Source organism: Cryptomeria japonica, chromosome 4 (genome assembly GCF_030272615.1).
Source record: "Cryptomeria japonica chromosome 4, Sugi_1.0, whole genome shotgun sequence".
Classification (NCBI taxonomy): domain Eukaryota; kingdom Viridiplantae; phylum Streptophyta; class Pinopsida; order Cupressales; family Cupressaceae; genus Cryptomeria; species Cryptomeria japonica.
In genome coordinates this window covers 738,136,084-738,152,376 of record NC_081408.1, presented here as the reverse complement: position 1 = coordinate 738,152,376, position 16,293 = coordinate 738,136,084, and the positions used below count along the sequence as shown (strand labels likewise).

Here is a 16,293-nt window from a genome sequence, read left to right as displayed (position 1 = left end):
CTACTTCCTCCAAGATGCTGTCAGTGAAGGGTATGGGAAACGGGTCTTTAATAGTGACAGCGTTCAGGCATCGGAAGTCTACACAGATCCGGATCTGATTGGCCTCTTTCTTGAGGGAAATCACAATGGGAGACACCCATTCACTTGTCTGCACTTTGAAGATTATGCCCGCTTCCAACATCTGCTCAATTTCGTCATTCACCCGTGCAGCATAATTTTTGTTCATTCGGTAAGGCCGCTTCCTCACCGACTGGGCTCCCGGTACCAATGTTATTTGGTGTACACATAATTCTGGGGGCACGCTCTTCAAGTCCTTGTAGGTCCATGCAAAGACATCCTTGTATTCAAGGAAAATTTTGAAGGCTGCGGCCTTCAGCACTGGATTCCAGTCGTCTCCGACAAGGATGATCTTGGGGTCACTCGTCTCCCCGAGATTTGTTTCCTTTAAATTGGCTTCCTGATATTTAATGGGCTCCCCCTTCGAGAATTGGTGTGCCGGCGTCTCATTCACTGATGCCTCCCCTTCCTTGTACTCGCCATATTCTGGGGGAAATATATTTGGTTCTTCTTCGATGCTCAATACGTTGCACGAGGGTGTAAATAGTTCATAATCTCCCATTTGCCAATGGAAGAGGCCATTCAAAGAGTCCCCGTCGTCCCCTGAGCATGCCTCCAGTTCTAACACCCCTTTGTCACTAGGCTCCATGCGGCGTCCATCTCCACCCTCCGCTAACTGGTGTCCCTCAGATTCCGAGTCGGAGGAGGAGGCTAACTCCTCACTCACCATCTGCGTACGGAGATCGATCACGTACTTCCTCTCGACGTTTTCCAAAGAAAGGGTATTCCGCTTCCAGTTATGGTTCGCTTTTGCTGCAATGAGCCAGCCCCGCCCGAGAATGGCGTCATATCCTTTCTGCTTCAGGGGGATTACTACAAAATCCAGCACGAATGGTTGCGTGCCAACCATCACCTGCTGGCCCATGAGGGTACCAAGGGGTTTAATCCCGTGTTGGTCTGCCCCTAGTAGGTTGAACGTAGGGGGCCACAACGTTGGCTTTCCCAATTCCATGTCGCTTCTGGGAGTACATTTACTCCTAACCCTCCGTCCACAATAGTGTCTGTCAAGGTAGTCCCCAGTATACCCATTTCTACCACCGCCGGGTGGCGTCCGCTGTTGACTAGCAACAACATGGGGTTGACCGCGGGGCTCACAACCTCCCTAAACACGGGGTCGGTTGTGGGGCTCACGACCTCCCTCGTTTTTACTTGTGGGGGTACAGAATTTAAGATAGCCGTTTTTAGCTGTGGCATGGTCTCTAGGAGGTCTTGAATTCTCACAGGTACCTCTACCTGCAATATTTGCCGTAAGATTTCCTCTTCTCCCCTCGTCTGTGGTGGACTTGCTGTCTAGTGGCTGTTCTGTCCTTGTGCGGCCGTTTCCTTTGTGATCTCGTCTCTGGCCTCCCGCACTCTCTCGGTCTCCGTGTGGGGATTTGGGTAGGCAATCTTTTTAGCCTGCTCCCTTGTGATTGCCAACACTTTTGCCTTGGTAGGTTCTATGTTTAGAAGGTTTACACCAGGCTTCGGGCAATTTGCGTCCTCATGGTCGCCTGGCCCGCACCATTGGCAGAGGTGCTGAGGGTTGGCTTCCTTCGTGCAATCGCGGGCGAAGTGTCCCCACTGATTGCAGGCCCTACACTGAATCATTGGCCGGCCCTTGGCGTCATACTGGATCCGATTTTTGTTATTGTTATTGTTATTGTTATTATTTCTTCCGCCGCCGCGTCTATTATCCCGGTATCTTCCAGATGATGCCGTTGTGTTAGTTTGTTGGCCCGTACCCGTTGGTGCGGATGTTGTAGCCTGCTCCGTGAACAACACCTGGTTCATTTGCGTGCTTCGGGTTTTCATGTTGTATGGGCACTCCTTGGTGGAGTGTCCCATCACTTGGCAAATCTCGCAGAATGCCTTCTTCGGGCAAGTACCCTTTGTGTGCCCCTCCTCTTTGCACTCAGTGCACCATATGTCCCCTTCGGTCCGACTAGTGCTTCTCATTGTTTTGAATTCCCTTCTCATTCGCTCCATGTCTTTCTGGAGCGCTTGCACCCGTTTGGCAACCTCGCTGTCGCTGCTGCTTTCCTATGACGAGTCATCCTCCTCGGACGAGCTATCCTTCTTCTTCTTTTTCTTCGATGTCTTGGTCTCGCTCTCGAGATTCATCGCTCTATTATATGCGTCTTCGTACGATGTAGGTGGAACGATTTTCATCTTCTTTCGGAGGGAATGCTTTAGTCCCTCCACGAACCATCGCTTTTTCAACCCATCTGCTGGTTGACTCTCCATTTTTCCCAGTAGTTCCTTCAGCCGCCGACTATAAGCTCGCACTGTCTCGTTCTTATTTTGCTTCGTTCCATAGATCTCAGCAACTATTTCGTTGTCATCTCTCAGGAGATGGAACTCTATCCCAAACTCCTTCAGGTCGGGCCATGTGCCGACTTTAGCTTTGTCCATATCTGAGTACCAGTCTATGGCCACTCCCCTCAAGGTTGCTGGGAATTGTGTTACCCATTCATCTTGATCGGTAACACCGTTTGCTGACCATATGGTTTCGCACGTTCAACAATGGCGAACGGGATCCTCCTTCCCGTCGCCATTAAACTTCGGTAGTTTCTGTTTACCTGCCATTGATGGGGGTCCTCTCCCCTGCGGTGGCTGTTGCTGTGTCTGAGCCCTTGCGCCGCTTCCTCCAGCGCCCGTGGTGTGTCCTGCGTGGGTGACTGGTGGTACTGTGTTCTGCTTGCCGTGCGTCTCACCTACAGCCGTACGGTTGCCCTCCCCTTCGCTCTCACCCGCGCCCACTCCTGGTTCCCATTGGTGCTCTTCACTCCGTAGTGTAAGGGATAAGTTTCTAAACTGATCCCGAGTCTCCTAGACTAGATTTCGCCGTAACCTTGTTTCTTCCAGAAACTCTTTGTGGCTCCGCGTCCTACGATGCTTTGGCGACGCGTAGAAATTTCCGTCGGCTTCTGCACCCGCCGTGACACCTCCTTGGTTCCCCTCGGGCCACCCTTCGGCAGGTCGTCCTTCGGCAAGTTGCCTTAGCCTCCGTCTACGTTCTACTTGCTGTTCTAGAATCAAGGCCCTCTGTGCGGCCTCCCACTCATCCGTTTCTGCTTTTTTATTTCTATCTTTATTCAATAGGTTGGGCATTAATTGTCGCGCATTTCCATAACTCACAATACATAAATCAAAACCCGTCTTTATTAATTCATTTGCTCCAATACAACTCGTGTCAATGACACTTTTATTTGAATATAAAAAATTCAAGGTTCAATTCCCTCCTGGCCTGGCGCCATCTCGTTCCGTTTCCCGTCGGCTGTTCTCTTCGTAGCGTTGCAAGATTTGTTGTCGTCGCTCTTCTTGGGCAATCTCCTCTAGGCGGGCCTGTTGTGCCAGCGATGCCTGTGCAAGCAACCGGGGGAGGTGGTTCATCAACCGGTTTACGCCGGGCTAACCTCCAGCACTGTCCACACGACACTTGGTGGGATTTTCGCCTCCACCGCCTCTCGTCGGATGTAGGTCTGAATGGCTACCTGGAGCAAAATTGAAAATTCTCGCGTTGCCGTGTCTTCTCCTGTGTAAAGTTCTGTTTGCGCGTCGTCGGCCTCTGGGTTTATTTCACCAACGGGTAGGCCCATTGTGTCTGTGCGTCATCTGCGTCTTCCGTTCCCGAGTACGTCTAGGCAACGACGCCAAATGTTTGCCCTCTCGGGTGAATAACTTAAAACATAAAGCACACAATGCAGAGTGATAATGCCATAGATCTTAGACAAGTATAAAATATGTTATTCCATTCATAATTGTGTGTTGCAAGTTACGTTTTGAAGTATATAAAGATACCGAGGGGGTGCGAGTGCCAACCGTCGCACCGCAACTACCACCCCTTGGCTGCCAACTAACAAACCCGATTACAACTTAATTAACTAGTCGTATTTTTGTATACAATAATGCCGCCAACATCCAGCAGCGTATGGAAGGTCCTAGGTTCGAGTCCTAGCTGGTCCATGTCTCAACATGGTATCAGAGCCAGGTTCAGGCTAGAAGCCCCAAGCACACGAGAGGTGTGGCTTAAGGGGGGGTGTTGGTGTTGGAAATAAGCCACACCCGGACCGACGATGGACTGGTCCAAGAGGGGCCAGTAGCTCAGTGGTAGAGCACTCCAGCAGCATATGGAAGGTCCTAGGTTCAAGTCCTAGCTGGTCCATGTCTCAACACTCTGCAGGTTTTCCAACTATTGTAAGGTAAATCCATTTGTTAGATTTGTTTTATGCTATTTCTTTTTCACCAAGCGGTAAGTTCCTATTTCCGTTTAAAGAAAATGTAAACATGCATAAAAAGTCTTGACAATTAGTAAATAAGAACTTGGGTGGTTGTAGTCTCCATGCTTATGGATGAAGATGCATAATAAGTAGTTTGATTTGAGAAGGGAGAAACTTGAAGATGATAGCAAGAGTCAATGCATAAAAAAGAATAAGACTTTATTATTTATCAAATTTGATCATTGCCAGTCATATTGAGTAATAATAACATGAACTCCATGTATAATATGCTATACACAATGCGATCTTTTGTGTAATCTTTCTACTTTGTAGGTATCTACTGTTCTTAAGTATATAGCTTCAAAACATTCACAGGAATAAACATGATATGCTTAAATAAACATTAAATTAATCACACAAATCATTGAAATTCCAACTGCAAAAATGACCAAAAGTACACAACAATTTACACCTTGAAATTTGCTTTGCATTCCTTCCAAAGCTTACAAGAAACCTCTAACTGTCAACTACAGCTGCATGGAATCATTACACTTTACTGAGTCATTGAACTTCTATTTTGAATCTATCTTTATACTATTCAGCTAAAAATATAGAATCTTATCTCACATAGGAGATGACTTGGAAGATGAATCTAAATCATTAGTGATTATCTACAATTTATTAGACTAGTTAACTAAATAAAAGATTTTCACTTTAATCACTAAAGTGAATTACAAAATAGAAATAACTTGAACTACTTGCACATTCACATTGAACTTGTGTAGATGTTCTGAATTGAGCTAAAAACTCAACACACATTCCTAGATACAGTCATATGTGTGGCTGATTAGAGCAATCGATTTAAACATAAATTTATGGATCAGCTGTTATGAAATCTATTTATGAGTGATGTTCTTCATGGCAATGATTCTTATATCCTGTAATTGTTCTTGTTACTATAAAAGTTGTGACAGTTAATAATTAGCCTTTCTCTTAGATCACATTATATTTGTAGGTGATGCATTGTAGAGAGCTTAGGACAAGTTCTGATTTTGTTCTTTTGTCAACAGGAGCGCTTGGAGAGCAATGAGGGTGATCCAGAGCTAATAGTTTTTATACCGTAAGTAATTGAGTTTGTTCAACCGATGATTTTGTGCCAAATATAAAGGTTAGAATAATTTTTTCCCAATAGTTTCTGTGCTATACCCAGTATTTTTGATGCTTGTATTGTTTTTAGAAAGAAAAAGCTTGTCATTAATAGCCGTGTTGGAATCACATGATACAATTTATAACCATTCTTGTTATGTTTGACATCTCAACCATAAATATTGCTTTCATTCCGTAGTTAAAAATATGAATAGCATACTCAAACTTATAAAATTTCATTTCAATTAGCTGTAGCTGTATTTCTTTAGAATTTTTGTATGTGATATGGTTTTAATGATATATTTTGGGCACCTATAATGAAACAAGATTCCTAAACAATCTTCAGGACATACTCTAAAAAATGGTGAACATACATAAGTACGTGCCAAAATTCTAATTAAGAGATTTTTTTTTCTTTTTTTGGTGTAATTAATATAAAAACTAATGATGTTTAGGAAAATTTACAATTTTATTTGTAGTACAAACCTTTTTTGTTCTTTAGGATTTTAATCTTCTTTGAAGGTTCATGGTGAAGTCAAATGAATTCAACAAGAGCCAGCTTACCAACTCACATAATCTGAGAGTCAAATCAATGGAGCTGGCACAACAACCAATTGCCAAAGTTACACCAATCATACAACAAAATACAATAAAGGAGGGATGGGACAGTAAAATATATCATGGTATATAACCATATGTAGAATAATGTTCAAAGAAGACCATTCAATCAGATTGAAAATTGGATTAAAATTTTAACATGTATCTCTGTAAGTATAGTGGTGGAAGACAGTGACCAAATGTTGAAGTAATTGTTGCAGATTTTGTCATTGGTGTCAAATGTTGATGATCATGGTTGTATGAATGCTTGTCAAGTTTCTGATTATTTATTAGGTTTTCATCATTTGTTCAGTTGTCTACTTGGTTGAGCTGTCTACTTGCTTGGTTGAGCTGCTTGAGCTCCTTGCTTGTCTAGTTGAGCTACTTGCTTGTCTGGTTAAGCTCCTTGGGTGTCTATTTGAGCTTCTTGGTTGGCAGCTTGAGGTTGCTGACTGTATGTTTAAGCTGTCTACTTGTTTTCTTCACATGCTTGTTGACTTATTTTGCCAAGTCATCACCGAAGCATATTATTGTGGGTGTATCGAACGGTAACGGACATTCAAAGCTGAAGCCGTGCACCGCATACAAGGGAGTCTTTATTTAGCATGTGCCTTCGATGTTTTCGAAATTATAAAAGGGACTCACATTTTTTTTGTAACTGCTGGAGATACACTATTAGCAAGTAGAATCGAATTAAATTTATGTGTGGCGGCTACCTTAATATCCTTTTGACGAAAATGAAGGAGACTTCATTGCTTGGTATATGCCGTGTGAGGTTTTTGGGTTTGCAGTTGTTATTAGATGCGGAGAACTGTTTTTGCCTGAGATTTGAGGCATTAAAATCTTCATTTCAAAGATATCGTGGGTTGAAGTTTATTTTTGGTTTGTTGCGTTGAACAGTTTTGAGAATCTATTGATGTGTGTGGAACATACTCTTTGTGGTATATTTTATGCTCTTTTAATACGGGTTCAAGATGATTACAAGTGTGCAACTTGTTAAAGAGATTAGATGGCAGAGAAATGAGGTTACTGTGGTGTGCAAAAGATTGTGGTCCGTGAAATAATTATAGTAGAAAATTGTGGGTATGGGCTGTGACTGTGGTGTGTTTTAGAATGGTGTGAAAAGCATTTTTTTAATGCTAAGGCTATGACAGTGTGTTTTTGAGAGACTTTGGAGTGGCAAACAGTTTCTTTTTATTTGTCGGTTGTGTGATTTGTCTGAAAAAGATTGTAAGAGCAGCATATGTGAGTGTGTTGGCATGGATCGTGTCAAGCATGGTGATTGAGACATACAATTTGAAACAAAAACATAGCAGTCGTCTCCTGTCTTGTTAGAGTATTTTAGAGTCTTTGCAAAGTGATTAAGTCAAGCATGGGCTTTGAATAAAATAGAGGATGCTGAGTCAATGTTAGAGGAGACTGTAAATGGTGTGGCTGTTAGCTGTGCATGTTATGTTAGAAAGAAGGCAAGAGCAGATATGTAGAGATAAGAAGATCACAACGGTCCACTTATATAGAACAATTTTTTTTTTGAGACTTTGAAGCTGCGTTTGAGTGTGAAAAAGTGTGTGATAGTGCCAGGAAGTCACAGGAGTGAACACTGCAGTATATTGCTTGAGGTTGTGATTCAAGTGATAACAATTCAAAGGAACTAGTTTGAATTGTTTCAGGTTTCAGTATTTCTGAGTTGGTGCTCAACTTGAGGTTGGTGCCTTGGTTGTTTAGAGTTGGTGCTCTTTGTGAGATGGTGCTCACTAGTGTAATTTGGGTTGGTGCCCATTTTGTTAATAAAAGTTATTGTGTGCTGTGGTTTTTTGCTGGAAAGGGTTTTCCATGAGAAAAGTGATGTTTGCTTCTTGTTATTTGCTCTCTCAAAGTTTTAATTGGTTTCATGCATTTAAAAGTTTTGAAATACTGATTCACCCCCCTCCCCCCTCTCAGCATTTCCTATGCGCTCTTCAATTTTAATATACAGTTGCTGTATGTAATTGAGTGGGTCAGTTGTTTTGGCCAAAACATATAACCATCCAAGGCATAAGTTGCCCCTCGTGAATAAGCTAAGAGGTGGTTCCTATTTTAGTAGCAACAAGTATTAATTATATTTATGAGCTATGGGTCATGACCCCGCCTTGATATACCTCCATCACATGAAAAAGGAAGCGAAATATTAACATATCAATGCACAACAATTTATGTAGAGCAGCGATTATATTACTAAAGCAGAGATTACAAATTCAATATTAATAAATAGCTATTTGTTAATTATGAAGCAGCAACAGTTATAATATGCAGCCAGTTTAATTTAATACGTGCAACACATATGACAGAAAGAATAAGACAAAACCATAAAAGACAAAAATAGAGATAAGACAAAATAAGAATAAAACAAAAATCATATAAGACATTCGTTCCCTTGATTAGCAATCTGAAGTATTAACAAATATTTAAACAAAATATCTCCAAAAAGGTGCGATGGCTGAGAAGGCATGAGTTTAATATTAACAACAATTTAATAAGCCAAGTGGCAGCAGGTATACTTGAGACATCACTTTTTAGAGTGACGTGGCTATTAGGAAGGACGTGACCCCTCACCCATGTTGGATGGATATTTATACAACTATTTGACCATTCCAAAAGGACATCGAATGATGGAGATATGTCATTTCTTAAAGATACTAATATTCAGGCAGACTGTCTGGGTTGGTTTGAACTTCCTGTGCAAACACTTTAAGTACTGCACAATATTTATGACTATTTCTGCGTATTCCTAATTAACTGTATACTGCTGATATTCTGCATATTTATGACAAACCATATGCTGTTGATAAGATTGTTTATACATGTTCTGAATATAGAATTGATTAGGGATATTCTGTAGTTAACTTGCTTTACCTGAGGCTTGTGTTGGGGTTACCCCTAAGCACGCCACCTCATATGTATGGCTTTGTCCACATGAGGCCAAAGGGGGGCGAAGGTGCTCTGCCTGTGGGCTTAAGAGGGTTATACTTAGGGCACCCTATTGGGGTAAATCCTTATCCTCTATGCCATGGTGATGGATGGAATCATGTGAGTGGGAGAAGGTGGCTTGATTGAGGGGTAATGGTCATAAAGACACCCTATCAAGTTACCCATCCTAGCTTGAGATGATTGGGGTTCCTTTGGTAAGTTAAGTAACCTTGTAATCAATTAGTAAGTTATGACATATGATCTTGATCTCTACATTTACAGTTGTTTGTAATTGTAAATTGCCTTATGTTTCATCATAATCAGTCATTCTTTACTTTATGTATCATCATAGTTAGTTGTTTGTAATTATTATTCACTTATATAATATAATTTGTAGGTTATTTTCTAACTTGTTTGCAGGTTTTCCCTTTTTAAGGAGATAAAGGTACTCCCCCTCTAACCCTCCCTCATTGGCTGAGAATTGTAATCTAGGGCAAACTAGGGCATTTTACAAAAGGGGACATTAAACTATGCTGCTAGAAAAAGGAAGCGTGTTGCAGGAGCATATGGGCAGATGAGTAATTGGCATCACCAAAAACAATTTTTGTGTTCCAGTTGTTTGAGTTTGAGTTGGAGTTTGTAGTTTTGGTTTTGGTTTTTAGTTTCAATTTTGTGGAGCGGATTGACATTATTGTCAATTTTGGTGACAAAATGTCTCATCTCGCTTTTGGTCTGGTGGATCATTGTTTAAGTTATTTTAAATGCTAATTTGTATGGTTTGTGAGTTTATTGTCTATACTAGATCAATAAATTAAATAGCTACAGAGCGGGAGTTGAACACAATACAAATTCATTTCTAAAACAAATTAAAAACATCACATTACCCTTAAGTTGCGTGAGGGAATGCATGGCAGTGGGTTTGAATAAAGAGAAAATGACAATAATCTAAGCTGAATTGAGGAAATGAAGGTGCCAATTATGTGGGAAGGATAGCTTGCATGGAAGATGGAGAAGCTGAAATGAAAAATCAGCAACCAAAACCTTTCAGTGCCCAAGGAAATGAGTTTTTAGCATGCCAAAAGAAGAGGAAATAAGGAACAGGTGCATTGGAAAAGAAGACAAGGGATAAGAAGTGGAAACAGCCACAACAGAAGGGAAAAATTGTCTGTGCAAGTAATTATTAATTTGCTGCATGGAGAAGGAAAGAGCTGGAAGTTGTGAAAACAGGGCAGATTTGATAACAAGGAGACTCCAAAACAAGTAAAAGCTGCACTAAAATCAGTCTACAACAGGACGCTAGCATAGAAAAGAAATCAGAGGTAGTGAGGAGGGGAAAAGCAGTGGGTTTAGCAATTAAAAAAAACACAGAGAAGTATATATGCTTTGCAAGAGAAGGAAAATAAATATATAGTTGAAGAAGGCTTGCGAAAGAAGAGTTGGCTGTGTGGAGATAAGGGAAAGTTATGTGCAGATAAAACATGATATTGTGATCAGCAAAGGAGGGGTGCCATAAGGAATAAAACATAGTTCTTCAGTAAACAAAACTAAAGTATGAGGATGGTAAAATTGCTGGACTGAGATCAAGTGAGAAGGGAGAAGAGTAAGGTGACTGCGAGCAAATTTCTGAGCACATATTAATGGCAAAAGGTGTGTAATGCTGAGGAGAGGACAATAAAAAAAATAATTGTAAAGGCTGAGGGATTCACTGTGAACAGAGTGGGGTTGAATATTGTTGATTTCTATTAAATTCCTGGCAAATTTTCAGTGAAAACAATTTAAAATTATTCAAGTCTGCAAATTTGTTGTGAGAGTAAATTAATAAATTGAAGTTTAAGTTTATTGCTGCAATATTCCGTCTGATAAGATTCAGGAATATTTGACTGCATTAATGTGGGAAGCAAAAACAGAAACAAGATTGAACTGGGAACGATGGGTTCTTTGATGATGAGAAATGTTAAAAGATTTTTTATTTTTTACTATATTCTAATAAACATACAAATTTTCTCTTTTTTTTTTTCTTTGGATTCATAAAATGAGGAAATAGGAACCCTTTCCTATTATATTAATCCACTGAAAATATACATGATTCTTCAGTCATAGCAAACCAAGCAGAGAGCTGTCATCGTTATTTACATATAAACCTCATCTACATGCTACTGGGGTTCTCATGACAGAAAATTGACCATTTAGTTACCATTCATTCCAATCACCATATGTGCAAAAGTAAAGAACTAGCTTGCCGGTTCAGGTTTGAAGAACCGGTACGCTGGTACGGCAAAATTTTGAAAAGGGTTTGGGTTCGTTAGTACAAAAACATGTAAATTTTTTTTTTTTTAAATATATATATATATATATTTTAATATTTGTGCAGCCTATAAGCATGAATTAAGATTAGCATGTCACATAGCATCATATAAACAACAAAACAAACATAAACTTGTAATCATAGCATCATATACATCAAGTTTAATATCAAAATGACAAAATATTCAAGTATCATTGTTTCAACTTTCAACAATATAAAGTTTAATTATCAAATGGATCAGCTAATTTATCCTCCTCCTCATCCTCATCATTGACATTGACATTGACATTAGATGAGCCAACGCCACTTGCACTTGCACTATAAGTTTGCTCGCCCTCCAAGTCATCAAGTGTCAATGCAAGAAGCTGAGAAGCGGGAGCATCCAAATCAGTATGCTCTGGCTCTATATCCCACATCTTCGTTTCCCCCTGTGTGTAGTCACGTTGTTTGTGTGAAAGAAGACGTAGGTTGGAATGCACATATACTAAATTCTCCGCTCTTTTTGATAGCAACCTATTGCGCTTTATTGAGTGGATGAAAGAGTATGTGCTCCAATTTCTTTCTGAAGCAGATGAACTAGCAACCTATGAAGACAAAGTAAACAATTAAAGTTATACATTAATAAAATTAAAATTAAAAATTACTAGCAACCTATGATGACAAAGTAAACTATAAATAAACTTGTGATAAATTTTAATTAATTAAATTTACTTGTGATAAAACTTTTACAGCGAGGGGTTGTAGGTGTTGGAAGCATGCACCATGGAAGTACCACCAGCCAAAGATGAAAAACTCGGATTTTGCAATAACTCGGCAAGGCCAAAAAATTTTAAAAACTCGGGACTCGCCAAAACTCGGCAAAAAACTCGGCAAAACTCGGCAACTTTATCGAACATTTGAAAATACATTTTTTTTTTATATATAATTCAAAAACACACATTTACACCAAATTTGTATAACATATATGATTTCCATGATATATAAATCAAATTTTTTTGGTAATACATAGCAACAAATGCAAGTATCATAGCATAAACCAAAAACCAAGTGCAACATATGTATAAGAGTTCAATACATATCAACGTATCATAGTGACAGTCTCATAGAGTTATAGAGTCATAGACCACAAAACAAGAACCTCTGAAATTCTGATTACATATCAAGTTCAAAGTTTGGTATCAATGAAAATAAGAAATCATAAATTGCGTCTACGACTAAAGCTCAAAACAGATTGTGGCCGCTGGGTGGGTGGTGCTGAAGTAGTGGCAACATCCTCAACACTAACAGGTGCCTCTGCTGCATGATCAACCTCCTGCTCCTCCTCACGTGCTGCCACTTCCGCATCCCATTCCTCTCCTGCCCTCTCCAACTCACTCAGCTGCTCATTAGTAAGGAATGGATCCAAATCATTATCAACATCATCAGGAGAAGCAACCCATTCTGCTGCATATGGATCAATGTCATCCAAGTCAAGTGCTTCATGTGAATCTTGCCCTAGCACCTTCTTCTCATGTAATCGAATGTTGTACCCCACATAGACAAGATCATTCAAGCGTTGTTGAGTCAACCTATTGCGCTTTTTTGTGTGGATGTTCTCAAAAACACTCCAGTTGCGCTCACAACCAGAAGCACTACAAGGCTGTGATAATATGCGGATGGCAAGCTTTTGAAGATTAGGCGTTGTGGCACCATAATCTTCCCACCACAAATCTGCAAGGATACAAAATGTGATTTATAACTTGTAAAGATTTCAATAATCTTAAAGAGAGAAATAAATGGTAAAAATTAAACATATGTTTTTTTTTACCTGGTCGTAAGGTGGCTCTCCTACGTTTGCAATCAGGTGAAGAAAACAATTCCCCTAAGGCCTTCTTATAACTCTGCAACTCATCAAGTATCAGGTCTCGAAGGATCTCATCATCAACTAATCTCCGAATGCATGTGTCAAGGCCAATTCTAACCTCTGCATCTGCTCTGAAACTCGGAGAGTAAAAAAACTTGGGATTCAAGAAGTAGGCAGCAGCATGAATATGTTGGTGGAGTTGATGGTTCCACCTCCGATCAATTATGCGCCATATGGGTTCATACTTGGTCTTGTTTGACCCATACAAGTGTTGAATCGCCTCTTTGGCCTTATCCATGGCCTCATATAGATACCCCATGGAGTTATGATCCCCATCCACCATTCGTAGCACCCTCACCAACGGTTCCGACACCTAGATATAAAAAATCTAACAAAATCAGCAGATTGAAATATTAGAAAATTAAATAATAAATCATCAATTAAAGTTTCAAAACTTACATTGATGATCTCCTCCACTATCTTGGCAAAATTAGTATCAAAAATGGCAATCACAACCTTCTCTGCTTCAGGCTTTGTAGCATAAGGACTCCCCAACCATCTTTCACTCACGAACATCCGCTTCAGGTTGGGCAATGTAGCAAGTATGCTCTGCAAGGTGAGGAAATTGGTAGCAAAGCGTGTGACCCCCGACCGCACAAGATCCTTACCTTCAGTGTGCTCTCTCATAAGATTCAGGACCCATGTGTGATTGTAGATGTATTTGGTGATATTCCTTCCATCTTCAACCACTTTCTTTACCCAACTTAGTTTCCCTATGTCCTCAAGGAGCAAGTCAAGACAATGGGCAGCACAAGGGCTCCAAAATAATGTCGGATGTCTAGCCATTAGAAGTTTGCCGGCTGCGACATATGCAGCTGCATTATCAGTCACAACTTGGATGACATTCTGCACTCCCACATCCATCACCACTTCATCCAACATGTTGCACAAGGTCTCCGCATTCTTCACTTCATTGGAGGCATCAATTGATTTTAAAAATACTAACTGTCCTCCTGAAGCAACTAGAAAGTTGAGTGTCCTGTTCCTACCATCTGTCCATCCATCAGAAAGAATGGTGCAGCCATTCTTTTCCCAAATAGTCCTTTGCTCTTCCACTAATGCATGAGTGTTTTGGACCTCATCCTGCAATAACGGTCCACGGGATTTGAACCCCTTACCTGCCACAGTCAACGCGGTGACCAATTGGTCCCAAGATGGACTAGAAATAGCATTGAACGGAACATCGTTGTAGATAAAAAATCTAGCACACGCCACCTTGGCTTGTTGGTGAGCCTCTTTATTCCATGCAGTGCCAAGCAATCCAGGTTGTGCACCAGGAGTGTTACGTGGAATAAAGAAGTTTTCCATGTTGCTGTCCAAAGTTCCCTTTGCTGGTATCCGTGGCCCAAGGGAAGAACCAGATGTCCCCACATCTGTATGTGACCCCATGGAACTCAAATCTGCCCTTGGGGCTACCATTGCCTCTGCTGTTCTCTTTTTTGTTGCCTTCCTTTGATCATATGCTTCAAGCGTTGCTATTGCATCTCTCGTAGCCTCTTCAGTACATTCCGTACAGCTTGTGGTATCTTGGCATTGAATTTTTGCAAGGTGATATTTGAACCTATTAATGCCACCTTTTACAATTTTTTTGCAATGGTTGCAAAAAACATCTCCTCGTTTTGGACCTGGTCTCCCATGTTTCCAACAAGGGTCTCTCTTTTTGCCACCAACTTTAACTGTAGAAGCTGAATCCATTTTCTTTCAAAAAGATGTGGAAAAGAACCTAGCAAAAGAGAGGCAACATTTAGAGATAAATAACATTGTTACCAAAAAAAATCACAAACATCCAAAAATTACAATGACTGTATAACTGTATTTTATTTACAGTCATCTATTAATAGATGACTCTCTAAAATTAAAATTTTTAATTGGTTGTGTATTTTTTTAAGTTTTTAACTTCAAATTTAAATTTAAATGAAATACTTTAATACACATTGACATTACACAGTTGACAGTCATTTCAATTTTCAAATGACTATGAGTATTTCACAATTGACTGTGTAATACACAGTCATTAATTACAATGTACATTAATGATTAATGTATTACACAGTCATCAGTCATTTGAAAATGACTATGTATTACACAGTCATTTCAAAATTTGAAAATGACTGTGTATTACACAGTCATCAGTCATTTGAAAATGACTGTGTATTACACAGTCATCAGTCATTTGAAATTTTGAAATGACTGTAATGACTGTGTATTACACAGTCATTTGAAAATGACTGTGTAATACACAGTCATTTCTCATTTGAAATGACTGTAATGACTGTGTATTACACAGTCATTTGAAAATGACTGTGTAATACACAGTCATTTGGAAATGACTGTGTATTACACAGTCATTTCAAATGACTGATGACTGTGTAATACACAGTCATTTGAAAATGAATGTGTATTACACAGTCATTTGAATTTGAAATGACTGTGACTGTGTAATGATGACTGTGTAATACACAGTCATTTGAAATGACTGTGACTGTGTAATGATGACTGTGTAATACACAGTCATTTGAAAATTTGAAATGACTGTGTATTACACAGTCATTTGAAAATTGAAATGACTGTGACTGTGTAATACACAGTCATTTGAAATGACTGTGACTGTGTAATGATGACTGTGTAATACACAGTCATTTGAAAATTTGAAATGACTGTGTATTACACAGTCATTTGAAAATTGAAATGACTGTGATTGTGTAATGATGACTGTGTAATACACAGTCATTTGAAAATTTGAAATGACTGTGTATTACACAGTCATTTGAAATGACTATGACTGTGTAATACACAGTCATTTTGAAATGACTGTGTATTACACAGTCATTTTGAAATGACTGTGTATTACACAGTCATTTGAAATGACTGTGACTGTGTAATACACAGTCATTTTCAAATGACTATGTATTACACAGTCATTTCAAATGACTGATGACTGTGTAATACACAGTCATTTGAAATGACTGTAAATTGTAATTACTAATGATTGTGTATTACACAGTCATTTGAAATGACTGTGACTGTGTAATACACAGTCATTTGAAATGACTAAGACTGTGTAATACACAGTCATT

General features: G+C 39.6%; 1 protein-coding gene across 2 annotated transcripts in view; it reads left to right on the top strand.

The window, feature by feature from the left end:
* LOC131027440 (uncharacterized) overlaps window positions 1-16,293 on the top strand; it is a 198,202-nt gene that overhangs the window by 75,043 nt on the left and 106,866 nt on the right. For both annotated transcript variants that reach the window (XM_057957500.2, XM_057957499.1), the window contains exon 3: window positions 5,390-5,439. In XM_057957500.2, coding sequence (XP_057813483.1) covers window positions 5,390-5,439 — 50 coding nt within the window. The remainder of the gene's footprint in view (window positions 1-5,389; window positions 5,440-16,293) is intronic.